The sequence below is a fragment of the Platalea leucorodia genome, assembly GCF_965183815.1.
Source record: "Platalea leucorodia genome assembly, contig: HAP1_HAP1_SCAFFOLD_525, whole genome shotgun sequence".
Classification (NCBI taxonomy): Eukaryota; Metazoa; Chordata; class Aves; order Pelecaniformes; family Threskiornithidae; genus Platalea; species Platalea leucorodia.
This window is the reverse complement of record NW_028121075.1, coordinates 920-23,765: the sequence shown is the minus strand read 5'-3', so window position 1 is coordinate 23,765 and position 22,846 is coordinate 920. Positions and strand designations below refer to the sequence as shown.

At 70.8% G+C, this 22,846-nt stretch overlaps 3 protein-coding genes across 3 annotated transcripts; all 3 read right to left on the bottom strand.

Moving 5' to 3' along the window:
- Positions 1–1,039: 1,039 nt before the first annotated feature.
- On the bottom strand, positions 1,040–2,573 carry LOC309604260 (TERF1-interacting nuclear factor 2-like; the record flags this gene model as incomplete). Its single annotated transcript, XM_082339194.1, has 5 exons — positions 2,486–2,573; positions 1,673–1,844; positions 1,449–1,561; positions 1,258–1,361; positions 1,040–1,110 (listed from the first exon to the last, which is right to left on the bottom strand). Exons 1-5 carry the CDS (start codon positions 2,503–2,505, stop codon positions 1,040–1,042), a joined length of 480 nt encoding a protein of 159 aa, XP_082195320.1. The 5' UTR covers positions 2,506–2,573.
- A 1,128-nt stretch (positions 2,574–3,701) lies between these two features.
- LOC309604257 (protein-glutamine gamma-glutamyltransferase K-like) lies at positions 3,702–12,772 on the bottom strand (the record flags this gene model as incomplete). Its single annotated transcript, XM_082339191.1, has 14 exons — positions 3,702–3,939; positions 4,495–4,631; positions 4,732–4,892; positions 5,051–5,329; positions 5,933–6,086; positions 6,187–6,275; positions 6,443–6,546; positions 6,780–6,918; positions 7,407–7,581; positions 8,576–8,683; positions 9,548–9,666; positions 10,507–10,776; positions 11,380–11,559; positions 12,550–12,772. The coding sequence occupies 14 exons, from the start codon at positions 12,770–12,772 to the stop codon at positions 3,702–3,704; spliced, it is 2,376 nt and encodes a 791-aa protein (XP_082195317.1).
- A 2,909-nt stretch (positions 12,773–15,681) lies between these two features.
- On the bottom strand, positions 15,682–21,861 carry LOC309604259 (geranylgeranyl transferase type-2 subunit alpha-like; the record flags this gene model as incomplete). The annotated part of the gene is given in 16 exon segments (XM_082339193.1): positions 15,682–15,880; positions 16,268–16,355; positions 16,438–16,551; positions 16,770–16,892; positions 16,977–17,065; positions 17,214–17,302; positions 17,645–17,696; positions 17,791–17,899; positions 18,035–18,136; positions 18,528–18,610; positions 19,523–19,606; positions 19,685–19,879; positions 20,508–20,553; positions 20,555–20,675; positions 21,474–21,598; positions 21,760–21,861. Coding segments are annotated over 16 exon segments (1,671 nt in total), but the record flags the coding sequence as incomplete, so codon positions are not given.
- Between the last annotated feature and the right edge of the window lie 985 nt (positions 21,862–22,846).

Sequence of the window (22,846 nt, the reverse complement as noted above, 5' to 3'; positions counted from 1 at the left end):
CACCCAGGACCCGTCAGGACGGATTGGGGGAGGGCGGGGGGGCACCGGGAGGCAACGGGAAGGCACTGGGAGGCATTTGGGGGATGCTGGGATAAACTGGGAGGACTGGGAAGGCCCCTCGCAGAGCCCCGGGGCACCCAACACCCATTGGAAGGGATGGGGGAGGAACTGGGAGGCACTGGGAAGCAATGGGAGGATGCTCTGGGCAGACTGAGGGGTGCTGTGGGGAACTGGGAGACAATGAGGGCCACTGGGGGGGACTGGGAGGAACTAGGGAGCTACTGGGAGGGCAGTGGGAGGCACTGGGGGACAGCGGGAGGCACTGGGGGGGACTGGGAGGAACTAGGGACCTAGTGGGAGGGCACTGGGAGGAACTGGGGGACAGCAGGAGGCACTGGGGAGCTACTGGGGGGACACTGGGCCATACTGGGAAGCAGCAGGAGGCACTAGGGGGGACTGGGAGGAACGAGGGACCTACTGGGAGGGCACTGGGAGATGGCGGGAGGCCCTGGGGGCAACTGGGAGGCGCTGGGGAGGCACCGAGAGGAACTGGGAGACGGCGGGAGGCACTGGGGAGCTACTGGGGGGGCACTGGGCCATACTGGGAAGCAGCAGGAGGCAGTAGAGGGGACTGGGAGGAACGAGGGAGCTACTGGGAGGGCAGTGGGAGGCACTGGGGGACAGCAGGAGGCACTGGGAGCTACTGGGGGGGGCACTGGGCCATACTGGGAAGCAGCAGGAGGCACTGGGGGGACTGGGAGGAACTAGGGAGCTACTGGGAGGGCACTGGAGGAACTGGGAGATGGCAGGAGGCACTGGGGGGGACTGGGAGGAACTAGGGAGCTACTGGGAGGGCAGTGGGAAGCACTGGGGGACAGCAGGAGGCACTGGGGAGCTACTGGGGGGACACTGGGCCATACTAGGAAGCAGCAGGAGGCACTAGGGGGGACTGGGAGGAACTAGGGAGCTACTGGGAGGGCACTGGGAGGAACTGGGAGATGGCAGGAGGCACTGGGGGACAGCAGGAGGCACTGGGGAGCTACTGGGGGGGCACCGGGCCATACTGGGAAGCAGCAGGAGGCACTAGGGGGGACTGGAGGAACGAGGGACCTACTGGGAGGGCACTGGGAGATGGCGGGAGGCCCTGGGGGCAACTGGGAGGTGCTGGGGAGGCACCGAGAGGAACTGGGAGACGGGGGGAGGCCCTGGGGGGGACTGGGAGGCGCTGGGGAGGGCACTGGGGGCACTGGGAGGTACCTGGAGGTAGGCCGCCCGCCGCCCGCGGTCGGCCAGCAGCGCCCAGCACCAGCTCGCGGAAGCTCTCCTGCGCCTCCCCCACCATCGCCAGCTCCTGGGGGGGTCTGGGGGCGGGGGGGGGGGGGGAGGGGGGGTGAGGCCCGGCCCCGCCCGGCCCCGCCCCGGCCCCCCCCGCCCCCCCCCCCCCCCACTCACGGCCTGGCCGTGGCCGGCGGCCGGCGCCTCCCCCTCGGGGGAAGAAGGAGTCGATGGCGTCGAAGACCTTCCCGTCGGGCTGGGCCTCCTGCAGCAGCCGCACCACCACCTGCGGGCCGGCGGGGCAAGATGGCCGCCGGGCGGGGGGGGGGGGCAGCGCCGGCCGCCGGCCCCGGGGCATGCTGGGAAGGGGGCGGGGCGGGGGGGGAGGGCTACTCACGGCGGCCTGCAGGCCGAGGCGCAGGCGGGCGCCGTGCCGGAAGCGGAGGGCGGCAGGGGCCGCCCGCCCCACGGCCTCCAGTAGCCCCAGCACCCGCGGGAACTGGCCCAGGCTCCGCCCGCGCACCACGTGCCACGCCCCCGCCAGCACCACCCGCAGCGCCACGCCCGGGCTGCCGGCGGGGGGGGCGGGGTCAGTGCCCTGTAGCCCCGCCCACACAGCCCCGCCCCCAGGGCCACAGCCACACCCACCACCCCACAGCCCCGCCCCCACAGCCACAGCCCCGCCCAGTGCCCCATAGCCCCCCACCACAGCCATAGCCCCGCCCCCACAGCCCCACCTCCAGGCTCACAGCCACACCCACTGCCCCATAGCCCCGCCCACACGGCCACAGCCCCGCCCACTGCCCCATAGCCCTGCCAGCACATCCATAGCCCCGCCCCCACAGCCCCGCCCCCAGGCTCACAGCCACACCCACTGTCCCATAACCCCACCCCCAAAGCCATAGCCCCGCCCACTGCCCCATAGCCCCGCCCACACGGCCACAGCCCCACCCTGTGTCTGTAGCCACACCCACCGCTCCACAGCCCCGCCCCCACGGCCACAGCCCCGCCCACTGCCCCATAGCCCCGCCCACCACCCCACAGCCCCGCCCCCCGGCCCGTAGCCACACCCACCGCCCCGCCCAACCCCCACCGAGCCCCGCCCCGCCCACCCCCGGCCCCGCCCCGCCCCGGAAGCACCGCCCCCCCCAAGTCCCGCCCCGCCCCCGCACGCTCTCCTCCCTCCCCCCCCACACCCCGCGCCGCTCACCTGACGTCACGTCCGCCCATGTTGCGTGGGGCGAGGGGCGGTTTCGTCACTTCCGGGAGGGGGAGAGGCGGGCACGCGGCGGCACCGGCGGCGCCGCGAACCTGGCGGCGGCTCCGCGTGCCCGCCGGGCCGGAAGTGACGTCAGCGCGCCGGCGTGCCGCCCGTTAAAGTCGCGGTCCCGCCCCCCACCGCCCGCCCCATTGGCCGCCGCCGCGACCAATCGCCACTCGCTCTCCCCGCGACGTCACTTCCTCCTCCCTGCGCGGCACCGCCCCCCTCAGTGACGCCAGGGAGCCGTTGTTTCGTCACAGCGCTTTATTGAGGCCGTGGTGAGAGCGCGTGGGGGAAGGGCGGGGGTGACGTCGGGGGGGGGGGGTGTGAGAGAGGCTCGATGACGTCACTGGGGCGGTTCGGGGCGAAACTGGGAGTGGGTGGGGCCAAGCTGGGGCGCTGGGCGGGGCGGGGCTCTCCCAGTGCTCCCAGTGACCCCGCCCGGCCCCAGCCAGTGCTCCCAGTAGAGCCCAAGCCTGCTTCCAGTATTCCCAGTAACCCCTCCCAGTGCTCCCAGTATACACCAAAACCGTGCTCCCAGTGCCCCCCAAACCTGCTCCCAGTGCTCCCAGTCACCCTCCCAGCACCCCCGTCATGCTCCCAGTGCTCCCACTTACCCCCAAACCTGCTCCCAGTGCTCCCAGTCAGCCTCCCAGTGCTCCCAGTGTACCCTAAACCTGCTCCCAGTGCTCCCAGTCACCCTCCCAGCACCCTCGTCATGCTCCCAGTGCTCCCACTTACCCCCAAACCTGGTCCCAGTGCTCCCAGTCAACCTCCCACTACCCCCAGTAACCCCTCCCAGTGCTCCCAGTGCCCCCTCCACGCCCTCCCAGCGCCCCCAGTCAACCTCCCAGTGCCGCCAGTGCCCCCTCCGCGCCCTCCCAGCGCCCCCAGTCACCCTCCCAGTGCTGCCAGTGCCCCCTCCACGCCCTCCCAGTGCCCCCAGTCAACCTCCCAGTGCCGCCAGTGCCCCCTCCACACCCTCCCAGTGCCCCCAGTCACCCTCCCAGTGCCCCCCAGTATCCCCTCCACGCCCTCCCAGTGCCCCCAGTGCCCCCTCCGCGCCCTCCCAGTGCCCCCAGTCACCCTCCCAGTGCCGCCAGTGCCCCCTCCACGCCCTCCCAGTGTCCCCAGTATCCCCTCCGCGCCCTCCCAGCGCCCCCCGTCACCCCCCGGTGCTCCCGGCGGGGGGGGGCGCGCGACGCCGGCCGCGTCGTGGGCGCCGGGGGGGGCTCCCAGCGTTCCCAGTGCTCCCAGCAGGGCCGGGAGCGACGTCGAGCTGGAGGACGCCGTGGAGGGGCCCGAGCTGGGGGCTCTCCAAGGCGGCCACCAGGCGCCGGCGCCCCGGCCGCAGCGGCACCACGGCCTGGCGCAGCCGCACCGTCTGCCCCGCGCCCACCGACCTGGCGAGGGGGCGCGGGGTCACACGGGGACGCCCCCCACCCCCCCCGGGACCCCCTCCCGACCCCTGGGGTCCCCCCCCACGGGGATTTGGGGTCCCCCCCGGACCCCTGGGTCCCCTCCCCAGGTTCCTGGGTGCCCCCCTGACCGCTGGGGTCCCCTCCCAGACCCCTGGGGTCCCCCCCCCGGGGATTTGGGGTCCCCCCGGACCCCTGGGTCCCCTCCCCGGGTTCTTGGGACCCCACGGATGCCTGGGTCCCACCGCGACCACTGGGGTCCCCTCCCCAGACCCATGGGTCCCCCCCAGCCCCCCGGGGTCCCCTCCCCAGCCCCCCTGGGCCCCCCCCAGCCCCCCGGGTGCCCCCCAGCCCCCCGGGGTCCCCCCCCTAGCCCCCCTGGGTCCCCTCCCCAGCCCCCCGGGTGCCCCCCCCCAGGCCCCCTGGGTCCCCTCCCCAGTGCCCGGGGTCCCCCCCCAAGACCCCTGGGTCCACCCCCCAGCCCCCCTGGGCCCCCCCCAGCCCCCGGGCCCCCCCCGCGCCCCCCGGCGGGGTGCTCACCCCAGGGAGAAGGGCTTGGGGCAGGAGATGCCGGCCCCCTCCATCCGCAGGGAGGCTCCGCTCAGGGGCTCGGGCAGGGGGTTCTGGAAAACCACCTGGACCGGGGTCTCCTGCCCCACCACCGCCGGGGCCAGCAGCTGCCGAGAGAGGGGACGCGGGCGGCCGGCGGGGTGACCCAGGCGTCCTGGGGCCCCCCCCGGCGCCCGCCGGCCCCCCCCCCCCGGCGCCCGGCCGTACCGTCAGGGTGAGCTCGGGCGCGTGCAGCCGGACCCGCAGCTCCTTGGCCACCACTTGCCCCGTCTCCTCCACGGTTCCGGCCGCCGTCAGCTTCAGCGCGTCCTGGTCCCCCACGTGGGGGCTGTACTCGGCGTAGGCCACCGTCATCGTCACCGTCTCCTCTGGGCGGGGGGGGGACAGGCGGCGTCAGCGCCCCGGGCCGCCCGCGCCCCCCGGGTGACCGAGGGCCGCCCCCGCTGCCCCCGGGGGACGAGCGGAGCGGAGGGGACGCGGGCGCGCGGGGGACGGCGCCGCGGGGACGCGGGCGTCGGGGTCTCACCCTGCCCCGGCGGCAGGGCGCGCCGGTGCTGCTCCTGCCGGAAGGGGGCGCCGGAGACCCCGGTGTAGCGGACGGCGCAGAGGGACAGGCGGAGGCGGAGCGTCCGCGGCTCCAGCCCCTCGTTCCGGGCCACCGCCCGCAGCTCCAGCTCCGCCCCCGCCACTGCCGGCCCCGCCCCCACCGTCACCGTCACCTCCCCCGACGACGGGGTCCCCCGGTTGCGGGGCCGGGAGCCGTGGGAGGTGGCGGTGGAGACGGCGCGGCGCTCCTCCTCCGAGCCTGCGGGGGCAGAGGTCAAGGGTCAGGGGGCGCCGGGGGGGGGGTGTGTCAGGGTTGAAGTTGTGCCCTGGGGTCGCGGGGGTCAAGGGTCAGGGGTCGGGGGCGCAGGGGGGGCAGCGGTCACGGGTTGCGCTGTTGGGTCATGGTCTTGGGTCAATGGGTCGAGGCGGGGTCGGGGTCAAGGGGGTCATGGGGTCAGGGGGCAAGGGTCGGGGGTCAACGGGTCAAGGGCTGTGGGGTGCCAGGGTCAAGGGGTCAACGGGTCAAGGGCTGTGGGGTGCCAGGGTCAAGGGGTCAATGCCTGGGGTCAAGACCGAGGAGGTCAAGGGTGGTTGGGTCACGGTCATGGGGTGTTGGGTCGTGGTGTCACGGGTTGTTGGGTCATGGTGTCACGGGTCGCAGGTCAGTAGGTCAAGGGTCGCGGGGGCTCAGGGGCTGGTGGGTTGTAGGTCAAAGGGCACAGGCGATGGGGTCGGGGGTCAACGGGTCAAGGGCTGTGGGGTCAACGGGTCAAGGTTCAACCCTCGGGCGAGGAAGGAGGGGGCCAAGGGGGGGGTTGGGTCATGGGGGGGGGTCAAGGGGCGTCAGGGGGCGGGGCCTCACCCTCGGGGTGCTTGTACTGGTGGGTGATGTCCAACCGGGCGCCGGACCCCGCCCCCAGGGTGCTGATGCGGCGCCCGATGGCGCCTTCCTCCACGTGCACCACGGCGAAGGCGCCGTTGGGCTGCCGCTGCCAGTAGACCTTGTCGCTGTTCACCTGGGGGCCGGCCACGCCCTTAGAGGCCACGCCCTTAGAGGCCGCGCCCGCCGCCGCGCCCGCCGCCGCCGCCGCCGCGGGGGTCGGCCCCGCCCCCTACCTCGGCGAAGACGAAGGGGGTGTCGTACTTGAGGAAGACCTCGCCGTTCTTCACCGCCGTCACCGAGCACGGCCCGCAGCAGAACAGCCCTGGGGGCGTCACCAGTACGGACCAGTAAGGACCGGTACGGGCCGTTACGCGCCGCCGAGCCCCTGCCGTGGCTCTCCCCTCTCCCGCTGGCCACAAGCCACCCAGCCCCGCCGACCCCCAGGCCTCCTCCCGGTGCCTCCCGATATAGACCAGTATAAACCAGTACCGCTGCTGGTCTCCTGGGGGGTGGCGTCGACAACCTGCCACCCGTCGTAGCCGTCGGGGAGGTCGGGGCGCTTCATCCAGCAGTCGTTCCACACGTGGAAGTTCCTGCGCAGCCCAGTATAAACCAGTATGGACCAGTACGGACCAGCGCGGGCTGGCGTAAACCGGCACGTACCAATATAAACCAGTATGCGCCAGAACGGCCGAGGAGGAGCCTCCCAGCCCCTACTTCAGCTGTTCTCGCCCCCACAGCCCCCAAACCACCTCCCAGCGCCCCCTTCCCTGTGACTCCCGTCCCACACCAGTAGAAACCGGTAGAAACCAGTAGAAACCAGTACCAGACAGAGTCGGTGTTGAGGCGCTCCAGGGGCCGCATGTTCTCGTCGAAGTAGATGTCGGTGGTGAGGGAGACGTCGGTGTCGTGGGCCGAGTTGTAGTTGGTGACGGTGCGGGTGGGGAGGCCCAGGCACCGCAGCACTGGGGTACACCAGTACAAACCAGTATAAACCAGTACAGACCGGTACAAGCCATTATCAAAGCGTCTCTCTCAGGGTTGACTTGTCTCCCTGCGAGAGGCTCCCGTTTGCCTTCCAGTGACTCCCAGGGCGCACTGGACCCCCTCCCAGTACAAACCAGCCCATAACTGGGTCAAACCAGTATAAACCAGTATGAAGAATACATTTTGGGCTTCGCTTATCACCGTACTAGAGGCTCCAGTCCGCCTTCGCGTGGCTCCCAGCGGCTCCCCAGGCACCCCAGACCCTCTCCCAGTATAAACCTGGGTGACACCAGTATCAACCAGCGTAGACCAGTAGGAAACCAGTCGGAAACCTGGCACCTTAGGCCCAACTTCCCTCCCTTTGAGCGACTCCATCCGCTCCCTGGGGGCCGCCGGGCCCTCCCACCACGCTCCCCGGCCTAGGCCAGGGCCGGACCAGTACAAACCAGTCAGGCCGGGGACGCACCGGTGGTCATGACGCCGGCGAAGACCCAGCACTGGCCGTAGCGCACGGGGGCGCCGGCGCTGTGGTAGGCGCGCAGGATGGCGACGGAGCCGGCCCAGGCCGAGGGGTTGGTGCCCTGCGCGTAGTCCCCCGTCCAGTTGCCCACCAGCACCCCGTTGTCGTCCAGCGAGTTCACCTGCGGCGCCCCGCAGCCGTCAGCGCCCCCCGAAACCCAGCGCCCCCCCCAAAACCACCAGAACCCCCCCAAAACCCAGCGCCCCCCCCCAAAGCCACCAGGACCCCCCAAAGCCCAGCGACCCCCCCAAAAGCCATCAGAACCCCCCCAAAAGCCATTAGTGCCCCCCAAAAAGCCATCAGCACCCCCCAAAACCCTGTGCCCCCCCCAAATCCATCAGAACCCCCCCAAAACCCAACACCCCCCAAAACCCAGCACCCCCCCAAAAGCCATCAGAACCCCCCCAAAACCCAGCGCCCCCCCAAAAGCCTTCAGAACCCCCCAAAAGCCTTCAGAACCCCCCAAAGCCATCAGCGCCCCCCCAAAAGCCATCAGAGCCCCCAGAAACCCTGTGCCCCCGCAAAGCCATCAGTGCCCCCCCAAAGCCATCAGCACCCCCCAAAACTCAACACCCCCCAAAAGCCAGCACCCCCCAAAAGCCCTGCACCCCCCCAAAATCCATCAGAACCCCCCCAAAACCCAGCGCCCCCCCCAAAATCCATCAGAACCCCCCCAAAACACCCCCCCAAAACCCTGCACCCCCCCCAAAGCTATCAGTGCCCCCCCAAAACCCTGTGCCCCCCCCAAAGGCCATCAGTGCCCCCCCCAAATCCATCAGCACCCCCCAAAACCCTGTGCCCCCCCAAAATCCATCAGTGCCCCCCCCAAATCCATCAGCACCCCCCCAAAGCCATCAGTGCCCCCCCCAAAGGCCATCAGCACCCCTCAAAGCCATCAGTGCCCCCCCCAAAGCCCCGTGCCCCCCCCCAAAGGCCATCAGCGCCCCCCCAAACCACACAGCGGCCCCCAAAACCCCATGGCGGTCCCCCGATCCCCACATCCCACCTGCAGACCCACGGTGCCCCCCCCCCCAAGCCCCCTTAGAGCACCCCAAAACCGCCGGCCTCCCCCGGGGCCCCCCCAAATCCCCCCCCCTTCGCCCCCAAAAGCCCACCATGGCGGAGACGACGCGGGCCACCATGACGGGGTCCCCCCGGGCGCTGTGGGGCATCCCCCGCCGGTCCAGGATGTACAGGCAGGCCTCCAGCACCCCCGCCTCGAACTGGGGGGGCGCCCCCAGTCAGGGCTGTCCCCAGACCCCCCCAAGTCCCCCCCCAAACCCCCCCCAAAAGCAAAAAGTGGTTCCAGGGTGGCCCCCCCCCCCCAATCCTATGGGCGTCGGGGATGGTTTGGGGGGACCCCCCCGATGGTTTGGGGGGACCCGTGATGGTTTTGGGGACCCCCCCGATGGGTTTGGGGACCCCCATGAGGGTTGGGGGGACCCGTGATGGTTGGGGGGATCCCCCCGATGGTTTGGGGACCCCTGTGATGGTTTGGGGGGACCCGTGATGGTTTGGGGGGACCCCCCCGATGGTTTAGGGGGACCCCCCCGATGGTTTGGGGGATGCTGCAATGGTTTGGGGGGACCCGTGATGGTTTGGGGGACCCCCCCGATGGTTTGGGGACCCCCATGAGGGTTGGGGGGACCCGTGATGGTTTTGGGGACCCCCCCGATGGGTTTGGGGACCCCCATGAGGGTTGGGGGGACCCGTGATGGTTGGGGGGACCCCCCGATGGTTTGGGGGGACCCCCCCGATGGGTTTGGGGACCCCCATGATGGTTGGGGGGACCCGTGATGGTTTGGGGACCCCCCCGATGGTTTGGGGGGACCCCCCGATGGTTTTGGGGACCCCCCCGATGGTTTGGGGGGACCCCGCGATGATTTTTTGGGCACCTCCCAGTTGTAGGGTCCTCTGCTTTAGGACAGCCCCCAATTTTGGGGTGCCCCCCCCCCATTTTTAGGGTCCCCACGGCATTTCAATGCCCGCTCTCCCATTTCCCACCCAAACTTTGGGGTCTCCTCGCCCGGGGGGGGGGGTGGGGGGGGGTTCTACCAGTTTCGGGGTCCCGGCGGGGCGGCGGGTACCTGCCCGTAGTTCCAGCAGCGCTCGGCGATCTGCTCCTCGGTGCCGTAGAAGATGCGCCCCGTCTCGTTCAGGACGTACTCGCTGAGGTCGCTGGTGTGCTCCATGTAGACGTGGTCATCTGGGGGCGGGGGGCACCCCGAAATCATGGGGGGGGGGGGGGGGGGGGGGCCTCAAATTGCCCCCCCTGACCCCCCCCCCGCCCCCCCAACTACCGCATTCAGATCGGGGAGCCCCGAAACCGCCAAATCTCAGCCCGGGGAGCCCCGAAACTGCCAAATCCCACCCCAAGGAGCCCCGAAACCGCCAAATATTGCCTCGGGGAGCCCCAAAACTGCCAAATCTCGCCCCAGGGAGCCCCAAAACTGCCAAATCCCACCCCAGGGAGCCCCAAAATCACCAAATCTCAGCCCAGGGAGCCCTGAAACCGCCAAATCCCACCCCAGGGAGCCCCGAAACCGCCAAATCTCGCCCCGGGGAGCCCCGAAACTGCCAGATCTTGCCCCGGGGAGCCCCGAAACTGCCAGATCTTGCCCCGGGGAGCCCCGAAACTGCCAAATATTGCCTCGGGGAGCCCCAAAACCGCCAAATCCCACCCCAAGGGGCCCCAAAACTGCCAAATCCCACCCCAGGGAGCCCCAAAACCACCAAATCTCACCCCGGGGAGCCCCAAAACCACCAAATCCTACCCCAAGGAGCCCCAAAACTGCCAAATCCCGCCCCGGGGAGCCCCAAAACCGCCCAATCCCGCCCCGGGGAGCCCCAAAACCGCCAAATCTCAGGCTGGGGAGCCCCGAAACTGCCAAATCCCACCCCAGGGAGCCCCAAAACCACCAAATCTCACCCCGGGGAGCCCCGAAACCGCCCAGTGCCGCCCCGGGGAGCCCCGAACCCGCCCAGTCTGGAAGCCCCCGCGTTGCCCGCGGGCGGGGCTCCGTGCCCCGGCGCAGGGCCGCCTCACCCGGGCACCAGGGGTTGAAGAGGAGGTAGAAGTCGTTGGCGTCGTCGAAGGGGGCCGCGTACTCCCCCGCCCGCGTGCGGGTCTTGACGCTGAGGCGGTAGCGGCCAATGGGAGCGTCGGGCGGGGCCGTGAGGCAGAGGTTGAGGGCGGGGCCTCCGGGACGCTCCGCCCCCTCCTCGCTCTCCTCTTCCTCGGCCGTCCAACCGGTGGCCGAGGATTCGCCCAATGGGATGAGGACGTGGGTCCCCTTTGCCACCTGCGGGTTGGGGCCTGCGGGTGACATCACCCCCTCGGGCGTGAGGTCATCGCCCGGGCGGGTGAGGTCATCGCCCCCCGGCAGGGGAGGGGCGAGGCCGAGGGCACCCCGGGTGAGGGCGCGGCAGCCTGGGTGACGCCGGCGCCCCGCCTGGGTGACGCCATCGGGCCCTGGGTGATGTCACCACGCCCTATTGCGCCACGCAGCTGCCCCCCCCAACCTCCAGTTGCCCCCCAGACCCCTCAGTTGCCCCCCAGTTGCCTCCTTCAGCCCCCAATTGCCCCCCAACCTCCAGTTGCCCCCCAGACCCTCCAGTTGTCCCCCAGACCCCCCAGTTGCCCCCCCAGTTGCCCCCCTCGGCCCCCCCAGTTGCCCCCCCAGTTGCCCCCCAGACCTTCCAGTTGCCCCCCTCGGCCCCCAATTGCCCCCCAGTTGCCTCCCTCAGCCCCCAATTGCCCCCCCAGACCCCCCAGTTGCCCCCCCAGTTGCCCCCCAGACCCCCCAGTTGCCCCCCCAGACCCCCCAGTTGCCCCCCAGACCCCCCAGTTGCCCCCCCAGACCCCCCAGTTGCCCCCCCAGTTGCCCCCCAGACCCCCCAGTTGCCCCCCCGGCCCCACCGAGGGTGAGCTCCACGCAGAGGTCGTCGTCCCGGGGGTCGAAGGGCCGGGGCAGGAGGACGCGCAGGTCGAAGGCCTGGCCCCGCCGCACCACCAGCCGCGGGCAGGCGAACTCGGAGGTGTGGTGGGCGGCCCGGTTGGCCGGCGAGCCCACGACCAGCCCGCGGGGGGCCAGCAGGCCTGCGGTGGGAGAGGGCGCAGCGGGCGGTGAAAACCCCGCGCGAATCCCACCCCCGGAACCCCCAAAACAGCCCCAAAACCCCCCCGGGGGGGCCTTGAAACCGCCGTTCCCCCCCAAGCCTGGAAATGGCCCAAACTGGGCACTTTTGGATCCAAAATGGGAGCTGGGGGGGGGGGGGGCGGTGATGGAGAGGGGACCCCGAACCCCCTAAATTCCTCTTGGGGGGGCACAACCCCGAAAACAGCCCGGGGGGAGGCCTAGAAACTGCCTTTTCTGCGCCAGGAGGGCCGGGAAATGGCCCCAAAATGGCGCCTTTGGCCTCAGAACGGGGACGGGCGGAGAGAAGGGAGGGGGGCAGAGGGGAGGAGGCCCCCCGCCTCCTCCTCTGCTTGGGGGGAGCCCCCAGACCCCCCCTTCTCCTCACGGGGAGCCCCGAAACCGCTCGTCCTCCCCCCAGGAGGCCCCAAAACTGCCCTCCTCCCACCCGGGGAGCCCCAAAACTGCCCTTTTTCCATGAGGGGAGCCCCAAAACTGCTCTTTTTCCTTACAGGGAGCCCCAAAACTGCCCTCCTCCCACCCAGGGAGCCCCGAAACCGCCTTTTTTCCACGAGGGGAGCCCCGAAACTGCCCTTTTTCCTCCCAGGGAACCCCGAAACCACCCTTCTCCCACCCGGGGAGCCCCAAAACTGCTCTTTTTCCTTACAGGGAGCCCCAAAACCGCCCTCCTCCCACCCAGGGAGCCCTGAAACCGCCTTTTTTCCATGAGAGGAGCCCCGAAACTGCCCTATTTCCACCCGGGGAGCCCCAAACCCGCCCTTTTTCCTCCCAGGGAGCCCCGAAACCGCCCTCCTCCCACCCAGGGAGCCCCGAAACCGCCCTTCTCCCACCCGGGGAGCCCCAAAACCGCCCTTTTTCCACCCGGGGAGCCCCCAAACCGCCCTCCTCCCGCTGAGGGAGCCCCGAAACCGCCGCCGTCCCCCGGCACTGACCGGGCCGCAGGGGCTGGGGGGGGCGGCGCCCCGGGACCTCGCCGGGGGGGGGCTCCCAGTCCTCGGTGCCGCGCCGGCAGCAGCCGCAGCAGCCGCAGCAGCCGCCCAGGCGACGCCAGAAGCCCCGGCGCGGGCGGGGGGCGGGGGCGGAGGGTCCCCCCCGCGGGCGGAAGCTGGCGGCCGCCCAGCGGCCCGGGTCCAGGCGGGGGTCGGCGTCCGGCATCGCCTGCGGGGCACCGGCGAGACCGGTTTGGACCAGTACGGACCAGCAGAAGATGGTAGGAAGCGGTGCGGGCCACCACAGACCAGTAAGATCTTCTGGAATGGCCCGTTAACGCCTCCAGACCCTTCCCAGTGTGACCAGTAGGACCAGTATGGACCAGTACAGGTCATTAAAGACTAGCATGGACCCATAAACACCAGCATGGACCAGTAGAAGACAGCAGAAACCGCCGTGAACTGGGAGGACCTTTCAGAATGGCCCATTAATGCCTCCAGACCCTTCCCAGTATGACCAGTAAGACCAATATGGACCAGTATAGTTCATTGGAGACTAGCATGGACCAGTAGAAGATGGCAGAAACCAGTAGGAACCACCACAAACCGGTAAGACCTTCCGGAATGGCCCGTTAAAGCCTCCAAACCCTTCCCAGTATGACCGGGAAGACCAGTATGGTCCATTAAAGACCAGCATAGACCCGTAAAGACCAGTAGAAGATGGCACAAACCATTAGGAACCACCACGACCTTCCAGAATGGCCCGTTAAAGCCTCTGGACCTTTTCTGGTGCAACCAGGAAGACCAGTATGGCCCAGTATAGTTCAGTAAAGACCAGTATGGACCAGTAAAGGCCCACACAGAGCAGTGTAAGACAGCAGGAAACCAGTATGGACCACCATAGGCCAGCAAGACCTTCCCGAATGGGCCATGAAAGCCTCCAGACCCTTCCCAGTATGACCAGCAAGACCGGCATGAACCAGTATGAGATCATACAAACTAACGTGAACCAGTATGAGCCATTAGAAACCAGTAGGAATCGGAATGGACCACCACACACCAGTAAGAGCTTCTAGAATGACCGACTGAAGCCATCAAGCCCTTCCCAGCACGCCCAGTATGGCCCAGTTCCTCCCAGTCCTTCCCAGTACAGCCCCATAACCTCTCCCAGGCTCCCAGTACAACCCGGTAACCTCCTAGTCCCCCCCCCAATGCAGCCCGGGAACCCCTCCCAGGCTCCCAGTATGGCCCAGCTCCCTCCCAGTCCTTCCCAGTGCCCCGCCCGAGCCCGGCGCCGGAGGGACGCAGGCGTCCGGGCCTGCCCGAGCAGCTCCCCCCCCACGGCCTCCTCCCCCGCCACCGCGGGGACCCAGGCGTCCGGGAGCGCTCCCAGCCCGACCAGTTCCCCCAGTCTGCCCAGTTCCCCCCTTCCAGTGTTCCCACTGCTCCCAGTAGCCCCCCCAAGTGCTCCCAGTAACCCCAGTTACCCCCTCCCAGTGCTCTCGGTAACCACAGCGCTCCCAGTTGGCCCCTCCCGGTGCTCCCAGTAACTCCAGTGCTTCCAGTTACCCCCCTAGTGCTTCCAGCAGCCCCAGTAACCCCCTCCCAGTGCTCCCACTCTGCCCAGTGCCTCTGTTTGTCCCCCACTCGGTCACCTCAGTGCTCCCAGTAACCCCCTCCCAGTGCTCCCAGAAACTCCCTCCCAGTGCTCCCAGTGTCCCCAGTAAGCCCCTCAGAGTCTTCCCAGTAGCCCCTTCCCAGTGCTCCCAGTAACCCCCTCTGTGTCCTCCTGGTAAGTCTGCTAACTAACTTCTCCCAGCCCTCCCAGTTTGCCCAGTACCCCCCTCCCAGTCCTCCCATTCACCCCCTCCCAGTGCTCCCAGTACCACCCAGTCCCCCCCAGTAACCCCCTCTGGATCCTCCCAGACCTTTCAGTAACTCTGTTAACCCCTCCCAGTGCTCCCAGTTTGCCCAGTAACCCCCTCCCAGTGCTCCCAGTAGCTCCAGTTATCCCCTCCCAGTGCACCCGGTAGCTCCCCAGTCCCTTCAGTCACCCCCTCTGGGTCCTCCCAGTCTTCTCAGTAACCCTACTAACCCCTCCCAGTGCTCCCAGTTTGCCCGGTAACCCCCTCCCAGTGCTCCCAGTAAACCCAGTTCCCCCCTCCCCAGCCTCCCAGTCCTCCCAGTTTGCCCAGTTACCCCTTCCAGCCATCCCAGCGCCCCTGATCTTGTCTCCCAGTCACCCCGGTGTCCCCAGTACCTCCCAGTGGCTCCCAGCACTCCCAGTGCCCCGCACTCACTGGTGCTGGCAGATCAGGGGAAAGGGGCGTGACCTTGGGAGGAAGGGGCGGGGCTCACAGAGACCACGCCCCTCATTGCCCAACACCTTGGGGGGAGGGGTGTCTGGGCAGGGAGGGCCCTCTGCCCCACCCCGGATCACTATGTGGCAGGGGGGGTCCCATGGAATGGCGCAATGGCTCACTATGTGGCGGGGGGTCCCAAGGCGGGGCCATGGCTCACTATGTGGCGGGGGGGTCCCAAGGCGGGGCCATGGCTCACTATGTGGCAGGGGTCCCTGTGGGGCAGGGAGCTGGGGTCACCGGCAGGTGAACTATGGGGCAGGGCTGCAGGCTCACTATTTGGCAAGGGGGCCCTAGGGGCGGGGCTGCCCCAGGGCCGGGAGGACTCCCTATTTGGCAGGCGCAGCTCACTATTTGGCCGGGGGGGGGCATCGCCGGGGCGGCTCTCTATTTGGCAAGGGGGGGAGGGGGGCCGCAGGGCAGGGCCGGCTCAGTATTTGGCAGGGCCGCGGCGGGGCCGGGTGACGCAGCCGAGCGGGTCCTGCCGCTGCCCCGCCCCGGTTCCCCCGAAAGAGGGGGTTCCCCCGCGCCGGGGCCGCGGTTGGCGACGCCCGGGACGTGCCCGGACGCCGGGACCCACCCGCGATGGCGCAAGAGGGCGGCGGTTCGGGTTTGGCCCCGATGAAGCAACTGGTGGCGGGGAAGAGGAACTGGGAGGGACTGGGAGAGCCGGACGCCTGGCCCCCCCCCCCCCAGCTCCCCCACTCATCAGCCCCGCCCTCGTGACATCACTTTATTAGAGGCCCCTTTAAGAGGCGGGGCCAAGCCACGGAGGGGGCGTCGTCAGCAGCGGGGTGGGTGGGCGGAGCTCCAGGCGCCAGCCTATCAGGCGAGGGCGACGTCGACGCGGGGGAGGAGCTGGGCCAGGTGGGCGGCGGCCCCGGGTGCGGCGGCCAGGGGCGTCTCGGCCAATCGCAGGCGAGCCAGCCGGGGGCAGGCAGCCAATGGCGCCAGGGCGGAGGCGTGGCTTATGGCTGGAAGGGGCGGCGTCAAGGAGGACACGCCCAAAGAAGCCCTGCCCACCTTGACCCCACCCAACGAAGCCCCTCCCACCCTCGTGCCCCGCCCCTCTCCTAAGCTCCACCCCTGCAGGCCCCGCCCTCCTTGGCCCCAATAAGCACCTCCCCATACACCCCACCCCCACCCCCAAATAAGCCCCGCCCCGCCCCAGCCCCACCCTGTTAAGCCCCACCCACCCAGCCGAACCCCACCCACCAGCCCCACCCTTCGTGCCCCACCCCATCAGCCCCTGCCCCCTTCAACCCCGCCCCCTCCCACAGCCCCACCCCCAGGCCCCAAGCCCCACCCACTACCCGAAAACCCCGCCCCCCCCACGCCCCAAGCCCCGCCCCCCCGGATACGGTTGCCCTCCAGGCGCAGCTCCTCCAGGCGGGGGAGGGGCGGGAGCCCCCGCAGGGTCGTGACCCCGTTGCGGGACAGGTCCAGCACCTGCGGGGGAGGGGCGGTGACCCTGGCGCCCGGGGGTCACCCCCCCCCCACCCCCCCACGCCCCCCCATTTCCGTGCCCCACCTGCAGGCGCCGCAGCCCCCCCAGGGCGGGGGGCAGCCCCCCCAGGCGGTTCCCGGCCAGCTGCAGGTGGGTCACCAGCGCCATCTGCTCCAGCAGCGGCAGCGACGTCAGCGCCTGCGGGCGGGGCCAGAGAGACGAGGGGGGGGGTGGGGCCGCCGCCCTAGGCCACGCCCCTAAGACCACGCCCCACCCCAAGCCCCTCCCGCCCGGCTCAGCTTAGCCCCACCCGCAGCGACCCCACCCCAACCCCGCCCCTTCCAACCCTCCCCAAAGCCCCGCCCACTCCGCCCCGCCCGCTTTGAGGCCCCGCCCCCCCTCAGCCCCGCCCCTACCTTCCCGGGGAGGCGGAGCCAGACGGCGCCGTCAGGCCCCGCCTCCTGCCGCAGCACCCCCAGCGCCGCCTCCGCCCGCGAGGCCACGTCGGCCACGAAGCCGCTCCGCAGGGGGTCCGCCTCCTGGGGGGGAGGGGGGGGGCGGGGCCGCGTCAGTCCACGCCCACCTCCCCCCGAGCCCCGCCCCCCCCGCCCCGCCCCGCCCACCTGGAGGTCCCGCAGGCAGCGCCGCGTCTCCTCCTCGTGGGCCAGCGGGTCCAGGGCCGACAGCAGCAGCACCAGGGTCAGCAGGCAGCCTGCCCGCACCCGGGGGTCAGGGGGACCCCGGCACCCGGGGGGGGACCCCGGCGCCCGGGGGGGGACCCCAGCACCCGGGGGGGGACCCCAGAGCCCGGGGGGGGACCCCGGCGCCGGGGTTTCGGGGGGACGGGGGGGGGGTCTCACCCCGGCTGCGGGGCTCCAGCTCCAGCAGCTGCCGGCACGTCTCCACCTGCCCCGCCAGCACCGACGCCTCGGCCACGCCCACCTCCGGCCTGGGGGCGGGGCATGCGGCAAGGGGGCGGGGCCTGCCCACCAGAGGGGGCGGGGCTCGGTGTCCCCCCCCCCCCCCAGCAGACAACGGGGGGGGGGGAAGGTTGCCCAGGGGGTGGGGCTTAACCGAAGGGGGCGTGGCCCCAGGGGGCGGGCGGGGCTTGGCTGGAGGGGAAGGGCCTGCTGCCTCAAGGGGGCGTGGCCAGCGGGGAGGCCTTAAAGGGGCAGCGCCTCATTGCAAGACGCCGGGGAGGGTGTGGCTGGGGGAGAGGGGTGGGGCCTAAGGGGGCGGGGCAAGGCTTAGGGAAAGGGGTGGGGCTTAAGGCGGTGGGGGCGGGGCTTACCAGAAGAGCTCCCGGGCTACGACCGGCTCCTGCCACCAGGCCTCGTTCTCATCTGGGAGGAAAGGGCGGGGTTAGAGAAGGGCGGGGTTTAAAGGGGCGTGTCCCACGCGGGGGGGGGAGGGGGGAACGGAGGCGTGGCGCCTTACCTGCGGGGAGCGTCACCTCCCGGTGGGCGGGGTCGGGCTCCCAGGTGACGCGGAAGCGGAGGCGGGGCCGGGCGGGGGGCGGGGCCGGGCCGGGGGGGAGGTCGCAGAGCTGCCGCCTCCGTCAAGGAACCCAGGCGTCCGGGAGGCGCCCCCTCCCCCGCCCCAGGGGCCACCCCGGCGCCCGGGGGGGGCCGGATCCCCCCCTCCCCCGCCCCAGGGGCCACCCCCGCGTCCGGGCGGATACCCAGGTGTGGCTGGGGCGTGGCCGCCCCTCCCCCGAACGCCACGCCCCTTCCAGGGCGGAGCCGTCCACCGTCGCCTTCAGCGCCGAGCTCTTCGCCCCCACCTGCGGGACCCAGGAATCTGGGGTCAGGGGGGACCCGGGCGTCCGGGGGGGGACCCAGGCATCTGGGGGGGCCTGGGTGTCCAGGAGGGGACCCGGGTGTCCGGGAGGGGACCTGGGCGTCCGGGGGGGGACCCAGGCGTCTGGGGGGGCCTGGGTGTTCAGGAGGGGACCCAGGTGTCCAGGAGGGGACCCGGGCATCCAGGAGGGGACCCAGGCATCCGGGAGGGGGGACCCAGGTGTCCAGGAGGGGACCCAGGTGTCCGGGAAGGGACCCAGGCATCCAGAGGGGACCCGGGCGTCCAGGAGGGGACCCAGGCATCCGGGAGGGGGGACCCGGGCGTCAGGAAGGGGACCCGGGTGTCCAGGAGGGGACCTGGGAGTCCGGGCTCACCATGACGGGGCGGGAGAAGGTCACGGCCAGCGTCGCGTCCTCCCGGTTGACGTAGAGGCAGAGGATCCTCGGCGGGGGGGAGGCTGTGGAGGGGGACCCAGGCATTCAGAGGGGGACCCGGGCGTCCGGGGGGGATCCAGGCGTCTGGGAGGGGACGCAGGCATCGGGGAGGGGACCCGGGCGTCGGGGAGGGGACACAGGCGTCCGGGGGGGACGCAGGCGTCGGGGAGGGGACCCGGGCGTCAGGGAGGGGACCCGGGCGTCCGGGGGGGACGCAGGCGTCGGGGAGGGGACCCGGGTGTCGGGGAGGGGACGCAGGCGTCCGGGGGGGACGCAGGCGTCGGGGAGGGGACCCGGGCGTCGGGGAGGGGACCCGGGCGTCCGGGGGGGACGCAGGCGTCAGGGAGGGGACCCGGGCGTCGGGGAGGGGACCCGGGCGTCCGGGGGGGGGACCCGGGCGTCCAGGGGGGACGCAGGCGTCGGGGAGGGGACCCGGGTGTCGGGGAGGGGACCCGGGCGTCCGGGGGGGACGCAGGCGTCGGGGAGGGGACCCGGGCGTCGGGGAGGGGACCCGGGCGTCCGGGGGGGACGCAGGCGTCAGGGAGGGGACCCGGGCGTCGGGGAGGGGACCCGGGCGTCCGGGGGGGACGCAGGCGTCGGGGAGGGGACCCGGGCGTCCGGGGGGGGGACCCGGGCGTCCGGGGGGGACGCAGGCGTCGGGGAGGGGACCCGGGTGTCGGGGAGGGGACCCGGGCGTCCGGGGGGGACCCGGGCATCGGGGAGGGGACCCGGGCGTCGGGGAGGGGACCCAGGCGTCCGGGGGGGACGCAGGCGTCGGGGAGGGGACCCGGGCGTCGGGGAGGGGACCCGGGCATCGGGGAGGGGACCCGGGCGTCGGGGAGGGGACCCGGGCGTCCGGGGGGGACGCAGGCGTCGGGGAGGGGACCCGGGTGTCGGGGAGGGGACCCGGGCGTCCGGGGGGGACCCGGGCGTACCGCGGGAGAGGATGCAGCGCAGGTAGACCCAGGCGCTCTGGTCGTTGGGGTCGGTGAAGACGGCGTTCTGCACCAGCTCCAGCTCTGCGGGGAAAGCAGCAGGAGGGGGGGTCAGCGAGGGGACCCCGGTGCTTTTGGGACCGGGGGGGGTCGGGGACGCACCCGTCTGGAGGCGGTGGGGTGGCAGCGCCCCGCTGCCGGGGGAGCCGGGCGCCCGGGCGGGCGCCAGCAGCCGGCCCCGGTGGTGCCAGGCGGAGAAGTTGGAGAAGTCGCGGCCGAGCAGGGCGCCGGTGAAGGCCAGCTCGGCCTCGGGGTCCTCCTCGGCCGCCAGCGCCCGGCGGTGCTCCCAGGCGTGGACTGGGGGCCGCCAGTAAGGACCAGTGGGCGCCGGCGCCCCCCCCAGAGCCCCTTCCCCCCATTCCAGTAACTTCCAGTATAAACCAGTAACCCTTGTCACCCCAAAACCCGCTCCTAGCGTGGCTTAAGACCCCCCGGACTTTTTTCCACCAGCTCCCACCTTGAAACAGGGAGCCCTGCACCCCCAAAAGCCTCTCCCAGTAGGTCCCAAGACCCCCCCAGGCCCCCTCCCACCACTTCCCAATACAAACCGGTAAGCCCAGCAACCCCTGGGTTAGCTCCAGCTTTGAGCCACTACAGCTCAGCACCCCCAAAACTCCCTCCCAGTACAGCCCAGCAGCCCCCAGTCCCCTCCCAGCACAGACCAGTCAGCCCAGAGGCTCCTACGTCCCTCCCAGCGTGGCCCAGCACCCCCCAAGTCCTCCTCCCAGCGCATCCCAGTACAAACTCGCGCCTCTATGCTTTCTCCAATCCCAAACCAGTACAAACCACTATAAACCAGCACCCGCTGAGACGCAGAATCAGGCTTTAAAGCCCCCCCAGTGCGCCATAACTCCCCCAGGCCCCCCGAAAGCCCCCCTCGCCCCCCCCCCCCAGCGCCCCCCAGTACGGCCCAGTACGCGCTCACAGTTGCGGGGGTCGGTGGCCAGCAGGCGGTCGCAGAAGGCGCGCTCGGCGGGGGCCGGGGGGGGGCGGGGGGGCGCGGCGCAGCACCCAGCCCCGGTGGTGCCAGGCCCCGTAGGACTTGGGGTTCACCCCCAGGCACCCCCCGACGAAGGCCAGCTCCCCCGGCACCCTGCGGGGACCCCAGCGACAGCCCAGTAAAGCCCAGTTCCGCCCAGTGCCCCCCCCCCCGCAACCTCCCGGTGCCCATAAACCCTGCCCCAGTGTCTCCCAGTGCCTGCAACTCCGCTCCCAGAAGCTCCCAGTGCTCCCCAGTACCCACTAATCACCTCCCAGTGCCCCCCAGTGCCCACTAATCACCTCCCAGTACATCCCAGTGCCCACAGATCCCCCCCAGCAGCATGCCAGTGCTCCCCAGGACCCACTAATCACCTCCCAGTACATCCCAGTGCCCCCAGATCCCCCCCAGAAGCCTCCCAGTGCTCCCCAGTACCCACTAATCACCTCCCAGTACATCCCAGTGCCCACAAATACCCCCCAGCAGCCTCCCAGTGCTCCCCAGTACCCACTAATCACTTCCCAGTACATCCCAGTGCCCACAAATACCCCCCAGCAGCCTCCCAGTACTCCCCAGTACCCACTAATCACTTCCCAGTACATCCCAGTGCCCACAAATACCCCCCAGCAGCCTCCCAGTGTCCCCCAGTGCCCACTAATCACCTCCCAGTACATCCCAGTGCCCACAAATCCCCCCCAGCAGCTTCCCAGTGCCCCCCAGTGCCCACAAATCACCTCCCAGTGCCCCCCAGTGCCCCCGAATCACCTCCCAGTACATCCCCGTGCCCCCAGATCCCCCCCCAGCAGCCTCCCAGTGTCCCCCAGTGCCCCCAAATCACCTCCCAGCACATCCCCGTGCCCCCAGATCCCCCCCCAGCAGCCTCCCAGTGCCCCCCAGCGCCCCCAGTCCGACCAGTCGGCGGGCTCGGGGGGCAGGGCGCAGCGCCGCAGGTTCCAGCAGGTTCCCACGTCGGGGTTGGCCGCCAGGACGGCGCCCGTCAGCGCCAGCACCTCTGCGTCCAGCTCCCCCCGCTCCCGCTGGGGCGGAGGTCAAGGGGCAGGGGTCAGGGGTCAGCGCGGGGTCAGGGGTCAGCGCGGGGGGGGCAGGGGTCAGCGACAGCCGCAGGGGCGTGCCTGAGGGGTTGCGTGTCCCACCCAGGGGAGGGGTCAGAGGTCAGGGGTCAGGGGTCAGAGGTCACCTTCTCCAGCAGGGTGGCCATGGCCGAGCGGTAGAGGCGGAGCTTCTCCTCCCGCTGCCGGCGGCGGGCGGCGTCCGGGGGGCGGACCTTCAGGCGGCCGTGCTGCAAGGCATTGTGGGGCACTGGGGGTCACTGGGGGGGACTGGGAGGAACTGGGGGGCACTGGGAGAGCACTGGGAGGGACTGGGGGGCACTGAGAGTCACTGGAGGGTGACTGGGAGGCTCTGGGGGGGGGGACTGGGAGGCCCTGGGAGAACACTGGGAGGAACTGGGAAAGCAGTGGGAGGAACTGGGGGTCACTGGGAGGGACTGGGGGGCACTGGGAGGGACTGGGGGGCACTGGGCATTGACTGGGAAGAACTAGCTGTCACTGGAAGTTGACTGGGAGGCACTGGCAGGTGACTGGGAGGCACTAGGAGGAACTGGTGGGTGACTGGCAGGCACTGGGAGGAACTGGGGGTCACTGGGGGGTGACTGGAAGGCACTGGGGGGGACTGGAAGGAACTGAGGGTCACTGGGAGAGCACTGGGAGGGACTGGGGGGCACTGAGAGTCACTGGAGAGTGACTGGGAGGCTCTGGGGGGGACTGGAAGGAACTGGGGGTCACTGGGAGAGCACTGGGAGGGACTGGGGGGCACCGAGAGTCACTGGAGGGGGGACTGGGAGAGCACGGGGAGGGACTGGGAGAGCACTGGGAGGGACTGGGGGTCACTGGGAGGCACCGAGAGTCACTGGAGGGGGACTGGGAGGCTCTGGGAGGGGACTGGGAGAGCACTGGGAGGGACTGGAGGGGGACTGGGAGGCTCTGGGGGAAACTGGAAGGAACTGGGGGTCACTGGGAGGGACTGGGGGGCACCGAGAGTCACTGGAGGGGGACTGGGAGGCTCTGGGAGGGACTGGGAGAGCACTGGGAGGGACTGGGGGGTACTGAGAATCACTGGAGGGGGACTGGGAGGCTCTGGGAGGGACTGGGAGAGCACTGGGAGGGACTGGAGGGTGACTGGGAGGCTCTGGGAGGGACTGGGAGGCACTGGGAGGGACTGGGAGAACACTGGGAGGGACTGGGAGGCACCAAGAGTCACTGGAG